General features: G+C 40.0%; 1 protein-coding gene across 1 annotated transcript; it reads left to right on the top strand.

The window, feature by feature from the left end:
* The first annotated feature begins 757 nt into the window (after positions 1–757).
* On the top strand, positions 758–17,785 carry marchf9 (membrane-associated ring finger (C3HC4) 9). Its single transcript, XM_020587754.1, has 4 exons — positions 758–1,185; positions 11,124–11,279; positions 13,278–13,470; positions 14,124–17,785. Exons 1-4 carry the CDS (start codon positions 853–855, stop codon positions 14,453–14,455), a joined length of 1,014 nt encoding a protein of 337 aa, XP_020443410.1. The 5' UTR covers positions 758–852; the 3' UTR covers positions 14,456–17,785.
* Positions 17,786–18,253: the final 468 nt, after the last annotated feature.

Here is an 18,253-nt window from a genome sequence, read left to right as displayed (position 1 = left end):
AATGAAATGCTGATGGACATCGAGCGGAGATGAGAAACACGGGGCTTTCGGGTGTTTTGTGTTGCCATGTTTTCAGCTAGGCTTCAGAAAATGCAAATGGAAAGGGCTGTGCTTTTTGGTCTCGACGATCTGGATTGTCGGAGTGAAAGGTACGGATTCTTCGTGGATCAGCCAGGGGCTTTACAGAAAGGAGATGGAATAGAGTGAAAAGGGACCATGATCAGACGCGTGGGATGCTACACTGAGGGACAATAAAACAGACATAATCAAGACCAAATCAAACTTGAATTTCATCTGCCGCACCCCTGATTTGCTTTTTGGATTATGATTCTCGACCAGAGTCCCAGATGTGACTGTATGGATGGCATGTCGTTGTATTTTACTTCCCATCTCCTACTGCCTGGCTCTGTGTTGCTTTCCCTTCCACTCGTCCACTCTCTCGCAGTCTTCTGCTTTGGGTAGCAAAACATGTAGGCTATTTTTGCTGCAAGCCCAGTGCATCTGAAAAGAGGTATCTTTGAGAGCAGCGGCGAAGAAAATGGACCGTGGAAATCAGAAATCGTGCAAGTTGTAATGTTTTCCGGGCTGCCGTGGAAGATGCATCTAGACAGCGTTTGCCGAGTTGAGTAATGAATATTGAAAAAGTGTGTCGGCCAGCTGAAAGGGAAAATCTTTCATCCGCATTGGCTTAGACACACATGCCATCAGTGGGGCGAGAGCCTTTTCTCTGGCTATAACAATAATAACAACAACAATAATAATAATAATAATAATAATAATAGAGGGAGAGGAGGAAAGACAAAACACCTCATTTATTTATTTCGGTCTGGCAGATTCTTTATGTAGCCAAACATGTTCAAGTATCGGATCCGCATGTTTTTCAATGAACTGAAAGTCCTGGTGTTTATGCGATCCGATTCGAGACAGTCCGGCTCAGACACAGATAGACGGTCCACCACCATGCGAGGTCTGGGGATGGGCGGCTGCGGTTGGCCGCCTTTCGTCGACTGCCATTCCCGGGATGACGAGGAGGAGTACTACGGCAGCGACCCACGGCCCCGGAGCCTGGCGTTTGAGGACAAGGAGCCCAAGCTGCAAGTGGGCCTGGACGCCGTGTCTCTGGCCAGCACCGCCAGCAGCCTGCGGACCCCCCAGTGCCGGATCTGTTTCCAAGGCCCAGAGCAGGTAGACGATCAGCAGAGAATTGCTTCCTAATGCTGATGCCACGTCCTGTGTGGCTGGCAGACAGACAGTCAGACACACAGACAGAGAGCCTGTTTGTTTCACATTTTTGTGCCTAAAATGTGCTGCACACAGCCTTTGTGGTGTGCTGTGGAGAGCAATTTCACCATGCACGAATAGTTTCACATCAGGAAGTTTGTCTATCTTAATAATCACACTGGGTTTTTTTATTCTAATCTGCTTTTTTTTAATTTAGCAAGTCACAAAGGGTCTGTGGAGCTGCTACAGCTCTCCTGCCCTACAGTACATCTCTCTTTCTGGCACCTAACTTCCCCTGAAAAACAAACTAGGATGAGGCCTAGGATTTTGAGTCATGTAAAATCAGTCAGTCAGATTTATTTATACAACCCAAAATCACAAATTTGCCTTAAAGGTTTTACAGCATACAACAAGCTTCCTCCTTACACCCCTGATTTGGAGGCATATATTGTCCTTTACGTGTCCTGAAAAGATGACTGCTTGGTGATCTGGTTATCTAAACAACACTGTTTTTATAACTAAGCTAATCAGTGGCGGAGAGGCAGCAGTACCCACACATCTGAAATCTGGCCAGCATAGCAACAAAGAAAGTTAGCCAATTAGGTCTGCAGAATGACAAACAGAGTGCGAGGGACTGAATATGCATGAGTCACAATCACTTTGTAAATGTAAATCAACTGTCCCCTGTCTGCATGTGTCACAGAACAGGATGATCAACTATTGATCTTGTGTTGGTCACTGTTTCCGGCCGGACAGTGTTGTTCATTGTGATGATAAATGACAAGTGAAATGAATTTGTCATAATCCCCTCCACCCCCCCAATTTTTGTACGTTTTTTATCTCCTGCTGTTGATTTTTCCAGAACCCAAACAAAACAGTAATACATCTCTCTTGGTTTGTGGCCAAATGTCGGTCTCACCAGATGTGCGGGAACCTGTGCCGGCTGGCTCGGCAGGTACTCCTGAAGCCTGAGATAATTAGAAACACTGTAAATCCTGTAGGAGCACAGATGGATATTATCATTTAGTCACTTCACTAAGATAGGCGTATAGTGTTATTACAGCCCATGTGTTAATTTATGACATCTGCCATAGAGTTTCTATTGTGAGACATAGTAAACTGGAGAGCCACAGGACAGAGTAGAAATCAGTTCAGACTTGTGTTGGATATGAGGCCATTTGATGTTACAGACAGGGATCAATCCCAGGTTACTGTCGTTCCCACTCTTTAATAAAAGGTTGATGTTTGGGGCTTTGGGATCTCAGGCAAGGTGACTCATCATGCAACATGCCTCTGAGCTGCCTCTTTCAGCTACAGACAAAGAGCAAGCAAACAAAGCACTGAGGGAAAACCCTGGGACTACATCGCTACATAAGCTCCTCACACTGATGCTAGCCTAGTTTTCACCTCCACGGCATTCAGTTTTCTACTCTGTGCAAAGGTAAAATGCCTTTTACCTCCTTGGGTGCAGAGTGGGGGAGCACACGTTTGCCATTTTATTGTTATTTCATTATTCAAGTAAGTCACAACAGGAGCTGGGATCATGTTGCTGTCAGCGAGCCAATTACCTACAGACATAATCACCCTGCTCTGTGTGCTACATGAGTATGAGTCCTTATTAACTGTCTGTCAAAGGTACCAGCGTGTGCCATGATACAGTAGCTGGGCCACTGATTCCGCTTTACGCTGTGTGGATTCACAGGAGCAGTGAGGGAGTTCGCTGGAGGGGCCGGTGTTAGGTTTGCATGGAGAGAGTGGTGGAGTGAGGAGGGGTGGTGGAAGTGGTGATCACCCTGCATGCCCTTTTCTCTTGAAGTGCCCGGCAGCTGGTTTCCACAGGGACGCACATTCTGGAGCTCATGGGGCACTTCCAAAATGTTTGTCGAAAGGTTACAGCTGAGGAGGAAGACCATTTCAACCATTTCAAAAAGTGACGCACCAAATTAACACCTTCATGCTCTGTGAAGTGGCCTTAAGGGACAAACCCACGCTGGCCCAGCTGAGCAGAAAGTGTGTTTGCGTGAGTGTTTGCAGTGGTTAGTGGAAAATGATGTCTGGTGTAGGGCCACTACTAACATTTACTGCCATTGTCTGTCTGTAAATTATTTTTTTAAAACAAATCAACTGTTTAATCTGTAAAATATTAGAAAACAGTAAAACTGGTTATCCCACCTTGCTAGAGTCCAATATGACATCTTCAGATTTGTCAGTCTCGAAAACCCCAAGATACAGATTTTACAATGCTATACAACAGAGAAAAGCAGCAAATCCTTACACTGCAGAGAATATTCTGTTTGTTACTGTCAGAACATTGAAATTACCAAAACCTATCATGTACCGACCCTATTAGCAAGCACTGTCTCTGTACTCAAAGCCTGATACAGCTAATTCCTCAGTGCCATGAATATTATTGGCCAAAAACAATTGAAAACCCAAGACCTCTGAATTGAATGACAAACTAAGTTATGTGTCCAAGCACTGCAGAATCCCACATACAAGTGAGTTCTGATCTAATGCCCCTATCAGCAGGATAACCCACGTTGTCTGCACCTTCCTCCTGCAGGTGGAGGACTTTAATGCAGGAGGCCACTGCATTAAAGTCCTCTTAAAGTCCACCCTATACAGACGTTGTTGCTATATAACATCATATATCATCACCTGACTTCTCCATTACTCCAGCCATAATTACTATGGCTGCTTGAACACAGAAATTTGTCATTTTGGGGCACTTGCTGAAACAACTCTGGAAATACTCTATAGAATACCAAACGTGTACTAATCCTCCACTGAAAATAGTCCCTAATAAATACGTTATCTACTCCTGCCTGAGTAACGTTAGCTAAAAATGACAGTGCCCTGACCTGTGACCCTTTAAAGATTGACATCTTGTGAAAGCCATAGTTCTTTGTTTTTTGTTGTTTTCATGGGATTTGTTACCAATAACAAATACATAGAAACACTCCACCTGTATGCTTTAAAATTATTATTCAAAGTTCATTTGAGTAATGATGTTGCTTTATACTTGACTTCACTATTCCCTGAAAGACACTGTATAATCACATGATCTAGTTTTTAGCGTGAGCACATAGTGCTGGTGTAAATGTGACCTTTTATACACAGTTCTGTGTCTCCTCACTGTGCATTGCCTTCAGCTAGTGGGACTGCTTATCAAATAGAGAACCTGAAAAAAGAGAAAACCAAAATAGTTTTCTAGTTTTGTTCAGTTAATTTCAGTGATCATTTGGCCAATCACTGATCCATATGGCTTGATTCACTTCTGTAAACTCCCAAAGAGGTGATTTTTTCCCCCCCCCCCCCCAAATGACCTTTATTATCACTGTTGGTGTAGCCTACTGTATGTTCCACTCAGCTATAACAATGGCTTTCAATGGTAAACATCTCTTTAAGCAAAGACTTTTGCAACACAGTTCCAATCTCAAAGACTATTAAACATTGATTTCTTAAAATCGCACATTCACACTTAAACTGTTGGCTGCTCTTAGGCCAAATTATTTACCAATTAATCTTCCACAGTCCAATCATAAAATGAAAACAGGCGACAACAGTCTTACTAAAATAGGCTCAGTTCAACAAAATCACATGTTGTGTTGCAGCAGCCATCTAAAATATCATCGCTTAGTTATAACGTGGAAACTGGATCCAAATCTCCACAACTTCGCTGTCAACAGAAAAGAGGGCTCCTGTCTCTTCTCCCATGTCTTGATCATCAAACTTGTCACCACTTTGTAAGTAACACTGTGGCAGTGGAGCATCATCAGGACCAATTCATGAAAATCTAAACTTTAAGTAATCATCATCATACTCAGTCCGTTTTCTGCTCGCTCTGTCTCCTCTCTCACTGGAGTACTACATATCAATCTATTTTTTCTGACACATAGCCGAGCTGAAGTTTGATATTTACAGTTATTTTTTCTGGTTTATTTTTTTTCATGCTGCACATCCCCTGAAAACCTCTGGTGTCCCCCAGGGGCCTCACACTTTGAAAACCGCTGCACTGTAAAATATGTAAAGCTCTAGCTTATACCCCAAGCAACTTGTTATTACTATTATTATCACTGTAATTCTGGTAAATCTGATGTTTTTACTTCTGCAAGTATTGAGAAAATGCTCTGACCTGACATGATTCTCAACAGAAGACCAGTTTATGAGGTTGTTTTGACGATAGAGTGCAAAGTTTTCACCATCAAAAAAGACCTTTCACACATTTGATCAGTATTTGTGTACATTAAACAATACTACCTCAGAATTTGAATCTTAAACCTTAGCTTGGGATAAATTCAGGAGACACTTTTAAGAACTATGACAATATCTGCAAATAACACAAGCTTTTACATATAAATATATTTATTATTTGACACTGATGCATGTGCATCAAAAACCCAGTTGGTCTTATTTTATTTTGAGATAAGAAATAAGCTTAGACAAAGTAACTGTTCACAATTCCTGCTTATATTGCCTCTGTTCAAGCAGCAGATGGTGACAAATGAAAGGAAAACCCAACATACAGTGTCTCTGTGAGGTGTTAGGCCTCCACGTGGCACCAGAACAGTTTCAGTGCACCTTGGCACTGACTCGCCAAGTCTCTCAGCTCTACTGGAGGGATGGACACCGTTCTTCCAACAGATAATCCCTCATGTGGTGTTTGATCAGGGTGGTGGAGACGCTTTCCAACACGTCGCTCCAACAGCTCCCATAACTGTTCCGCTGGGTTGAGACCTGGTGACTGTGAAGGCCACAGCATATGATTCACTTCAGTTTCATGTTCATCAAAACATTCAGCCCTTGCATCCTCTGGATGATCTGCAATAACTCTTCCCTCTAAAGGAACAAGTGGACCCAGACCATGCCAGCATCTGCATTTGTTATGTTTGTCCACTCATTTATTCAGGTTTTTCCTTTGTCACCAGTCTGTAATTATTTAAAATCATCATCACAGCGTTTAAAGGTCTTTGTATCTTATTTTGTTCTTGTTGATCATGACATTAACTTTCTCATCCTAGCCTGAAAATGTTTCCCCATAATACGCACACACACACACACACACGTGTTTTCATTCCTCGTGGGGACTGTACATTGACTTACATTCATTTCCTAGAGACTTATCCTAACGTTAATCATAACCACTACCTGCATAAGCCTAACCCTCCCCCTAACATTTAACCTAACCCAAACCTTAAACCATTTTGTTACCCTAAAATTGGTGGGGACCAGCCTCTGGTCCCCACAGGGAGAGCTGAGTCCTCATAATGTGAATGTGTTAACAGGTTTCGGTCTGATAATGTGAGTAATAGCAAGGGAACACACACACACCACTCTCAACAACAGCTTGACATTTTAGAAATGTTTACTTTCATATTGTTTTTATTTAGTTTCTCATATTCTTCTGACCTTCTCTGTGTTATCTTTATAATGTCAGCAGGCAAGTTATTTTAAAGTTTATGAGTGGCATGTGGCTCATCTGCCAAACATAATTGTTTATGCAGTGGGTCTATTTTATTATAAGTGGGAAGGTCAAACTAGTGAGATGGGGCAAGGACATGGTGTAGAGGGACAGTAAAGAAATATAAAGTATTATTTATGTCCATGCAGTTCTATGGTGTGTAAAACCTGTGTTGATTAGACAGGTAATTCTCAGGCAAGTTACTGTACATGTATTCTGATTCACATGTCAGAGTAATCCATTTGTAAAATGAATGTGTAAAATGATACTAAGCACTGATGTTAATCCCTTTTAAAACTTTCATACACAACCAAGCAAACACACATAAGCTGATTTTAATCAGAATTTTATTTGTTTGTTTGTTTGTTAAATTTGATTTCCTGCATTTCCAGCAAAAAAAAAAAAATCTAATATTATAAATTCACTTTTTCCAGTCAGTAAATTGTGTGTACAGCCACTTTATTACTCAACCAGGTGAGTCTGGTGCCACTTTATAATGTTTGTTAAACAACATGTATTTTCTTTTTCCAGAGAAACTCCTGTCATTTTGTCCTCTAAACCAAAAAACTAATCCTGTTAGAGTGCTGGTTGGTTTCCAGAGGCCTGAGAAAATAACAAAACTGTGTGTAGAGGTCAGTAGGAGCTCAACAACTATTTTTTGGCCCAAAGGCCCTCGTGAGGTTAATAAAAGTAATATGCAATGTTAATGTATTATCTAGTAGCATCTTACAGTATGTGAGTACTTTTTCAGCCAGGGATTACCAATTTAATTTCTGCAAATACATTTCAGTTATTAGTATTAACTACTGTACTAGTAAGTACAGTCTGTTACTTTGTCATTTGGAGTTCAGCTTGTTTGGTGGGTCTGCGCTCAGTGGATAGACTGGTACTTGTGTTAGCTTGGCACAAACGTGGACTAGTGTGACTCCATGTGGTTCCAGTTGTCTCATTCACATGTTGTGTTTCCATAGCTGACTTGCTAATGTTAGCCACTGGTGGGACTACACGTAGTTTACATCAAAGAATCATCTAATTTAGTTACGAGTCGGAGGTGGAGGTGTTCAGTACATGTACAAACAAATCTCTGTCATTGAATTTTTAAAGTGTCCTATACTGTATCAGCTTTATCACTGACCAAATCAATAGCTTTTAGTAGCTAAGCAGAGGATTTGTAATTTACTATACATTATTTTCTTTAAAGCACATTAAAAGCTTATTCAAAACAGTGAAAGCCACAGAAACAAGAGGCTCCTACTTATTACACTTATGTACAGAGTAGGCTAGTTTTGTACTGAACTGTACAGTAAGTGTTAGCTTAGAATAGCAATAGACTGGATGTACTACTGAGTCAGTCAGCTCTGAATGTTGACTACACAGTCAGTGGCTACAAAATCTATGTGCTGAACTGAACTAAATGATTAGAATCAGCAAAGAGAGTTGGAATTTACACTTCTAATTGGCAACTTTATTGTGAATTTGGGATCACAAGTGTAAAACAATAAGCTTGGGGGTCAGGGAGAGTGACTTCCTTGTCTTAATGTGTGATTTAGTGACTTCTGGAGGTGGTCTTACGCAAATCTTTTTTTGACAGAGCTAGGCCACATGTTTTCTTGTTTTTAGTTGTTATGCTAAGCTAAGCTAACCATCTCCTGAACACAGCTTCATATATATAGATATTTAGTATATACCTAACAGCCAATACTGTATGCATGTTTGTTTTCCAGATTTGTTTGGGTTTGCTGGGAGGTGTTAGCTGAGTTCAGCTCAGTGTTTGAGTGAATTGTCAGGCTTCAGCTGTGCTTCTCTCTTTTCACCTGCCTGCCCTTGAAGCCTCACCACTCCCTGCTGCTGTTGCAGTGCTAACATACCCATTTGCCAAGTGCACCAAGCTGTGCTCATTCATTGGTTTACTAATGATTCACATTTCTCTCCCAACCCTGTCATATGAAAAGCTTTCATTCAACTGTGATGTACAGATTTAAAAATACCGATTTTTATTTTGATTGGAACAAGGAAAGCGGAGAAGTCAAAACGTACCATCAAAATGGATGCTTCATGCTGAATGGCGGTGTCATCTTAAATATGGTCATCCTTAATGTGGCAACTATGCCAGCAGGCTTCAGGTGCTGGTGTGGTGTTGAAGAGACAGTGGATGTGGTGCAAAAACTGTATATGAAAATTATTAGGATGTGAAGGGGTAGTCAGAAAAGTGAAAGAGTATTATAATTTTTGTTAATAATTGTTCATTCTTGTTAATTTGACATTTTTGGGGGGAGTGGGAAGGGGTCTTATATGTTTTTCTTAGCCAACATTTTGTGAGATTTATTATCTCAAGAGCTACATGACAAAGGTATCATGTGTATCCTCCTACTCCTCATGAAGATACCATTAGCAGAAAACACTACCATGTATCTGTATTAAGGCTTTATTTTCACATTCCCCAAACTACTAACTAATAGGGTCAATATGTCTCAGTATGTGTGGAATAATAGTGACTGAATGCTAACTCTAGCAGAGCTTCATTCTTTGACTAATAGTTCTATTAATCATTGAAGAGAGAGCAAACATGTTCATAGTGGCTGTTTATAATTTGCGACACTTTATATATGATCTGTTCTCCAAACACAATCCAGTTAGGCAGACAGTAACCAAGAAGCCTAAAGCTCTGTTTATGTGTATCATTTTACCTGTAAAACCTAAATCCCTTATACGTAAAATGAGGGCTTAGCAGAGCATTCATTAGTTATGATTTCAAATACTGAGAGTGATTCTCCCCTCCTCCCCTTTAGAATTTCACCCATCCCTTGACCACTGATACCAATTATACAGTTGAGTGAATACAATATTCATTTAATGTGCCAATTTCTGTCTTCATAACATAGTATTGTCTATAATGTACTCTATGAATACATGAGTATACACACAATATCATACTAATACATAGTGTATATACATACACAAATATATAAACCAACATACATGCCTGCACCCACTTTTATATATAAATACACATGCCTACAGAAGGTACATACATACAGTATATCAAATCATTAAGTGTGTAAATATAACATAATATAGAATCAATTATTAATATTTATAGTATTAATATACCGATCCTGCCCTGTGATAGCCAAGTGTCAGCTGGGATTGGGCCCCCCCACAATCCTGTTCAGAAAGCACAGTATAGATGAAGGATGGGTGGATCAATATATGAATCCAGCACAATAAGAGTAATATCAAATACTATATCAAATCCCTCTGCCATAAGATTTTACATCATCATTACAGTCTGTTTAGTAGTATTAAATATATTTTTGCTTTGATTGTTTCTGCTTTTGCACCATTGAGTCTGATCCATGTATAAGAGAATGTCTACTAGGGAACTGAACCACTAGTTTATTGGAGGAGAGTTAAGTTGCTGCCATCTGTTAGCCAGCATTCCTTTGGCTGCAGTGCAGCCTGCAAACTATGCTCATCTCTGATCTGGGTTTAGCTCAAGAGAAGTGTCATCTAGTAGGAGCACAGTGTTTGTAGTACACAGAATATTGATCTAACAAATATTAGAAATATAATCTGAAACTTTTGTTCAAAATTCATGAACTATGGGACACTTCATGTGTAGAAATGTACCCATTGTATTTGGTAGGCATGATGTACAGTCTGGGGACATGCACAGTTTCATCAGGAAACCTTTTTAGGTGTTAAATGTATATGTTGATTGTTAATGTTCCAGGATCCAATATCTGCATTTTTCCATACAGTGCCCCACTTAAATGAATAAGTAACACTGTTGAGGTCTGCATTTCATCTACTAAAATCATGTAGTCCCTTATAAATGATATGAGTGACTCATGTTTAATAAAAGGGACACATGGTTTGTATGCCATAACTTTACCAGTTGCTAATTTCAGTGGTGTGCCTTATGAAAAATAACATTAGCTGCAACTGCATGCTGATATATCACCAGGCTACTCGGCCACCTGTATTGAAAGTTCAGAAACACAAGTAGGCTGTCAGTTTTTCAAACAGTGGTCAACAGTGATTGGCCACATCCACCGATGTCAGCGCAACTGGGGTAAAGTTCAACAAATTTAAATTTTCTATGCTCGTCTCTAATCCACCCGGTGCACTGTGGATGTCGGTGCAGATGTTTGGCTGCACACTACATACACAACAATGAGGAACTGGCAAAAGCAATTTTTTCTGAATTGGAACCAACCTCTCCTCCCCACTTCATTAATTTTCATAGAGTCCCTTAGGACAAACACATTTGCATAACTATGCATTTAAAGCAGTATCCTTCTTTCCTACAGTTTTCTAAATGAATAGGGTCCATTGATGTCACTGGCAGAGGTTAGCTAAGAATGCATTTTTCAAAATATCTTCATAATGTGTTTTCCACTGACTTCATCTTGCTGTGTTTTCTGTGTGTGTCCTGCAGGGCGAGCTCCTGAGCCCCTGCCGCTGTGACGGCTCTGTGCGCTGCACCCATCAGCCCTGCCTCATCCGCTGGATCAGTGAGAGAGGCTCCTGGAGCTGTGAGCTCTGCTACTTCAAATACCAGGTCCTGGCCATCAGCACCAAGAACCCTCTGCAGGTAACAGAAAAGCATTTGCACCACGTACACACAAACCACAGCATCAACTGTTGAGTTACAGATTTTCTGCAACACAACATTTTTGGCAATACAAGGCTTCCCACTCCCCACTTGAATTGTTACTGTTGCAGAATTTGAAATAAAAAGCCACTGCAGCACTGCTACTGCGCCCATCCTGATGAATCTGACTCACACTGCACATGGGATTCAACTCACAAACAGACCAGCACAGCATGGCTCTGTTCAGTTTGGTTAAAAAAAAAAAACAAAAAAAAACTCCTGAACAATTTCCTTACAAAACACACCCAGCACACCTTTTGACTGGGATTCACTGCTTTGCATAAACATAACATAAACAAGATGATTCTAGTGTGTGAATATGTAAACTCTTCCTCAACTTGCCGACAAACACGGTTATGCTCTGTGAGGTGTCATTTTTTAAAATTCATGAGTGAATCAGGCAGGGAGATCTTATCTCATGGAGAAAAGAAGTCGCTGCTGACAGAGACATTTCATAATAACATATACAACATACTGATGCTGCTGCATCAGACCCAGCACTCTTTCTAGAACAAATTGTGGGCCATCGCGGTGGTGTGAGGACTGCTTGCCATATTGTGCTGACACATTTTCCCTCTGCGTCACTCACCTTCTGCCCTCCTGCTCAGAGGCAGCCAATGGCTCCAAAACCTACCGAGAGGACGCCGTGTATGTGTTGTTTGTTTGTTTGTCCGACATATTTGTTATGTAGTATTCATATAAGTAGATGTCAGTGTGAAGCGATAATGTCGACCAACTGTGGGAAGTAACTAAGTACGTTTACTACATTTACTCAAGTACTGTATTTCCACTTTAATGCTGCTTTGCCCTTCTACTTATTTTCAGACAGAATTTTACTTAACTAGATTTAGTTAATAACTATAGTTACTAGTTTCTTCATATTTAACATTAAAACAAATGATTAGCTTATAATGTACAGAACTGTTGTTACATAATAAACTAATTGCTCCCAACTTTTTGACTTATGGCTATTCATCAGTTCCTATTTAGTGGCACAGGGAACATTAGTTCAAATAATCTGGGTTTTTTTATCACAGAAATTGGTTTATGTTTATGTTGGAATGTTTATGAGGAAAATAAATAACTAAATAAATCTGCACAATACCCAGTACGTTCCAAGCTACGATGGACTGACTGCACATTGCCTGCCTCCTCCCAGCCAGTGTCAGTTATAACCACCATAAGCCACTGAGAGTAGATGAAATAGTCATACTAAATTTGTGGACAAATTGTTTAAATAGCTAATAGTATTAGATAAAGAGTTGAAATAGATAAATGTAACAAACAACTGAAAAACTGGTCTAAACATATAGTCTACTTTAAAGCATATTAAAACTGACATTTAAAACGCCACAGGTGGTGTTGATCAGGTGGAATATGAAGCTGTCAGCACTGCAGGGCTACATCAGACAGAAAAGGCTGAGAACCAGCGACTTACACTAAAGCAGTGTCTGGCTAGGGCTCCTTGTCATGTTTCAGGTGTCTATAAGTTGGTTACACTATCGAGACACTTTCTTCTAAACTTATTTTCCCATTAATCTTCTCACATCATCAATAAATGAAAACAATAAGCGTGTTTTATTTGTAGTAACGTATAAACCAAGCTGCTGTATCTGCTGTAGAACCAAGCTGAAAAACAGCTGAACGTGTTGATGTGTGGCTTTCATTTACAGCACTGTATGTCTATAAGCATTTCTTTTTCTCAATTTTTGCTCAGTAATTTGGACTTATGGCCAAAAAAATGGCACATGCATTTGCGGTATGGGTAGTTTAAAAGGAAATAAAAAGACCAAAATGTGTGTGTAGAAAGTCAGCAAAAATATAAAAACTTTTCCTTGTAATTTAATATGTTTGCATTATTGCACTGATGCTTTTACTTGAGTAAAGGATCGGAATACTTCTTCCAGCACTGATATGAGATGCTTTTCTACTTTCCAGTGGCAGGCCATCTCTCTGACTGTGATAGAGAAAGTGCAGATAGCAGCCATTATTCTGGGTTCCCTGTTCCTCATTGCCAGCATCTCCTGGCTCATTTGGTCCTCCCTCAGCCCCTTGGCCAAGTGGCAACGTCAGGACCTGCTCTTCCAAATCTGCTATGGCATGTATGGCTTCATGGATATCGTCTGCATAGGTAAAGGCCAGATTGGAAGTCTGACACCAAAATATAGAAATATGAAATCACACTGCATTATTATAGATATTTTTAGCAGGTGCAGCTTCAGATGAATTGTATAAGAAAGCGACATGAAGAGCTACACACAGCAGAAGGATTAGGTGGCTGAGCACATAGAGATGCATTATACAACAAGAAGAGTGGCAAAGAAAACACAGTGTACTCTGCAACAGTAAAAATATTAATAAACATCGGGTGCATTATGCAAGGACAAACCAACATGGTGAGACAGAACGTATTAATTTCACATAGTTAAGGTCATACCACATTACTAAACTAAATAAGCAGATGGCGCATAGGTAGGAGATTACAAGCACAGTAAAAGCCAAGCAAAATTTGATGATATTGCCGAGTACAAGAGATTCTGTTTTCTAACAGCAACCTGGTTGAGCCTGTGAGCTGCACGTGTAAGACTACACAGGGAACAGATGGCATCAGATATCTGCACTGTGATTATTGCCAACTGTCTATTCTCATCCATAGGCGAGATGGAGGGTTCCTAACTATGATGCTGATTGCAGCTTTTAGCATTATATTTGATGTATAGCAGTGGGAATTAATCGGCTTTCGTGCACTGTCCTTCACCCTGCTTCTTCTTTTTTTCTGCCCAGGCCTCATCATCCATGAGGGATCATCGGTGTATCGAATATTCAAACGATGGCAGGCTGTCAATCAGCAGTGGAAAGTATTGAACTATGAGAAATCAAAGGACTTGGGCGACCCGGTGAGTTTGAGCAGTAAGACGGGGACTCGCGGCTCTCGTGGTAACCCTCGTGGTCTGGCCAGCGGCAGCGGTGGCCGACAGAGCAGGAGGCTAAGAACTATTCTGAACCACCACTGTGGATACACCATCTTGCACATCCTGAGCCAACTGAGGCCCAACGACCCGCAGATCAGCTCCGCAGCCAACCGTGAGGTGGTGATGAGGGTCACCACTGTATGAGTGGGACTAGGGCACGTGGGATGGAATAGACCTTGTCTTTGTGTAAATGAGTGGAGGGACTTATGGAACTGACATTAAATACTAAAGACTCACTTGGGCAACAGGAGCCGTGTGAGAAGCTGAGTGATGCCCGGAGCATCAACAGACAGACACACTTGAGGATTTCTCCTCTTGTTTCATACAATAGGAGGAAGCCAGATGCTCCTTTTTAATAATTAAAGAACTGATAAAAAATAAGAATGAAAAAAGCATTAAAAGACATCAAACATGAAATATGGGGGGGGGGAGGGGGAGTGTAAACAGGCTTTATAACCTAATCCAAGATGATGAAATGTTTTTTCCACTCTAATATCAGGATGCTCAGAGACAATTTTCTTTTTGATTTGGTTCCTCCTGGTTTAATTTGTATCTATTGTTCTTTTTTTTACTCACTTAGATTTTTCTATGGATGTTTGGTTTGAGAGGAAATCACGTAATTCCATACATGCCAAGCATTTCCAGTATAATGATCTTAAAATTTCTACAAGCTAACAGATGCTGGTAAATAGACCGAAAACTGAATCAAACAAAACAACGATGAGGAGGATGACAGAACAATAAGTCATTACAAGTTTAAAAAAAAAAAAGAAAATGAAAGAAAGAAAGAAAAAGAAATCATTAAGATTTCAATGACACTTAAACTTTCTGCAATAAAGATACATATGTACATTTCACAGAGATTTTTGCATGGGTATATAATTTTATTCTTCATCACATAACATAAGCACATGACAAATTATCTCTATTTCGAATGGTGCTTGCCAAAATAAACACTTTAAAAACATTTGATTTCAGTGCACCAACCTTTTGTCATAATGACAAATGGCAGTGTGTTATTTCAGCTAAAATACAGATTGTTGCTGCTGTGTGCCGATTTGATAATAAGTAAACTATTGGATTAAAAATGGAGAATCAAATGATCTCTTACTAATCAGTCTTGTTCGGTCTGTTCTTTACCCCACTCGTAGCTTAGACCGTGCATGGTTTGGTCGAGTGTGTCATTGTTTTCTGCTGTGAAAATGTAGTGAGGTAGTAATAAGGGAATATAAGTAAAATGGGACACCTGTTATTTACAATAGTATTTTCATTTATTTACTTGTTTAAACTGACTGAAACTCTCCCTTAGTCCAAAAAGAAATCAATCAAGCAGATTCTGGTAAAAGGAATTTGTTCAGAGTAGAGTTATCAAGCAAAAAACTCATTGAATTAGTCATTATCTGGTTGCAGCTTCTTCAATGTGATATTTGCTGTTTTTCTCTATTGTATCAAAATTTTAAATCAGTATTTTGGAGTTTTGTGCAGTTAGTCTGATAAAACAAGATATTTGGGGCTCTGGGAAATAGGGCACTTATTTTTCACTATTTTCTGACATTTTATAGACTAAACAGGAAAATATTCTGCAGATTCACAGGTGATGAAAATAACCATTAGCTGGAGCCCTAGATCAGAAGAATACTCACAGCTCTTGCAGTATAATATTTAAGTTCCTTTACACAACAGAATTGAATTCTTGTGATGCAATAAGAAATGCTACAAATAGCACAAAGTACAAATCTACAGAAAAAAATATAAATATAGAGAATATAGGAATATTATAGTACCATAAAGCACAATGTAGTGCCACAATATGACCACTATAAATTTACTGTTAGGCACCACAGACACTATACTACCTGTTATAAGAATTTAATAGAAATATTATGAGCATACATTAAGAACATTATAGTGACACTACTGGACATTTAATAGCCAATGTAATTACAGGAATTCCATAAAAACTCTTGACACACCAAATTCCCCAAACTATGCTATAGTAATTCATCCATCTACTCAACATGGTGGTCCTTGTATAAATACAGGACAGACCAGCACTAAGCTTATGTTCACATTGCAGGCCTTACTGGTCAATTCACATCTTTTCTGTCACATCTGATTTTTTGATGATGTTTCACTACCAGTCAACAGTTTTGACACATGTTCCCCTTTAGTTCAATGGGAAAGGCTGGCAAGAACGTGTGTCCAAACGTTTGACTGGTGGTGTATGTAGGCAACATGTGTTTGACTCATGTGTGAACACTGCTGAGGTCCTACACTGTCACACATGCACAGATGTAACTGTAGTGTGGACCACACACATTCAAGAATAACAACAAGATCAACTGCGCCACGGTCAAATTGTGCAGTTCCCACAAAAACCACTCGGCTCCTTCCAGCTTGGCTTGACCAGATGTTTTTCTGTGTCTGGTTTATACATACATCCACAAAAAGGTCAGATTTGAGTCATTTGGAGGGGGAAAAAAGTTAAAACTGTGCCACGTCAGCATGTGATGTGAACATACAGCCTATGGCCATGTTAGGAGCTCTGTAGGGCTGAGTCTGCACAGCACAACTTTGAGGTAAATCCTAATGCTAGCATGCTAACATGCTCAAGGTGACTATGTTAAACTACATGATAATGTTAAGTGGGTAAACTGTTTACCATGTTAACCATCTCAGTTAGCATGCTAACATTTGCAACTCCAGATCTTATGATGTTATAACTGGGAGAGCTGGCAGAGCAGACAAAAATCAGACTAGGGCTACTCAAAGGCAAGGTCCAGGTGAGCAAACAAAGGCAGTCAGTGCATTTGAGAAAGGGCAGGCAACAAACAGCGACTCAAGGAACAAAACAGGTAGGTAACAAGTCAAGCAGAAATGTGGAAAGACACTCAAACCAATTTTAGTGAATGATCTGGCAGAGGCTGAGTGGAAGACTGCAGGTATTTATCCTGGCTGGTTGATTTAAATATCCTTCAGCTGTGTTGTCCACCTGTGGCAAATACATATGTTACATACTTTGTTAGATTTATCACCTCAGGACCATGTATGTTTGCACCAAACGTGCCAAATCATCAAGCTATTTCACTGTAAAAGTGAAAACTTCAACCTGGTGGTGACAATGGAAGAAAAGTTTGGGGATCACCATATTGAGCAGGAGCCATCCTCTGGGGACTGTGATTGTCTTTAAAAATCTTCATGGCAGTAGTTGATCTGATATTTCACTCTGGACCAAAGTGGTGGCCAAAAAAGTTTATACTAAAAGGCAAAGCAGAAAGGACAGGGAGGACCTGTACAAATCACAGTGACGATAACAGGCTTTTTTCATGGAAGACATTTTGAAATGTTACAATGTAGGGGTAACTAATCCAATTAGTGATGGATGGACTGCATGAAGCTGCTTTGGTTTCAGGGCTATTGTGTAGGCTGTGCTCACTATCAAGGCCTACTGGTAATGTTACCAGTAACACCTTTGCTTTCTTTTTTTTGAAAATATTGTTGTGAAAAAGACATATCAAGGTTAGATGAGGATGGCTGAACACAAGCTGTCAAACAGGCAGCCTACAAGGATCTATCAGCTGGTGATCAAATGGTCAGCATTTGGTTTGTTGTTCAGATCTGTACAGTGTGTAACCAAAGTGTCTCAGTAGCCTACAAAAGCTCCTCCTGGTTTTCAATCAGTCAGCATTTGTCGCCACCCAGTGGCTGCTCCTGCTCTCCCACCCCTCAGGGTAGATTTCTTTGGAGGACATAAAAACAAAACACACTCCTTTCTGCTGCTAGAAAGTGTACAAATACCTGCTGTAGGTATCATCACAAGGTGTCTGGTTAGTTTTGTGGCATTCTTTGTATATTTTGATATAAACATCTTATTATCTCTTTGCTGTTTGTGTATGGGGTAGAAGGAACAAAGTAGGTATCACAGTCAACGCCATGTAGCCA

This window comes from Monopterus albus, unplaced genomic scaffold (assembly GCF_001952655.1).
Source record: "Monopterus albus unplaced genomic scaffold, M_albus_1.0 scaffold477.1, whole genome shotgun sequence".
Lineage (NCBI taxonomy): Eukaryota > Metazoa > Chordata > Actinopteri > Synbranchiformes > Synbranchidae > Monopterus > Monopterus albus.
This window is presented reverse-complemented; position numbering and strand designations above follow the sequence as displayed.

Bases quoted from the DNA above. Each gene is read 5' to 3' on its own strand.
- marchf9 (XM_020587754.1), top strand. From the start codon at position 853: ATGTTCAAGTATCGGATCCGCATGTTTTTCAATGAACTGAAAGTCCTG. The intron at 1,186-11,123 runs GTAGACGATCAG...TGTGTCCTGCAG, and splicing joins GTTTCCAAGGCCCAGAGCAG to GGCGAGCTCCTGAGCCCCTG. The intron at 11,280-13,277 runs GTAACAGAAAAG...TCTACTTTCCAG, and splicing joins GCACCAAGAACCCTCTGCAG to TGGCAGGCCATCTCTCTGAC.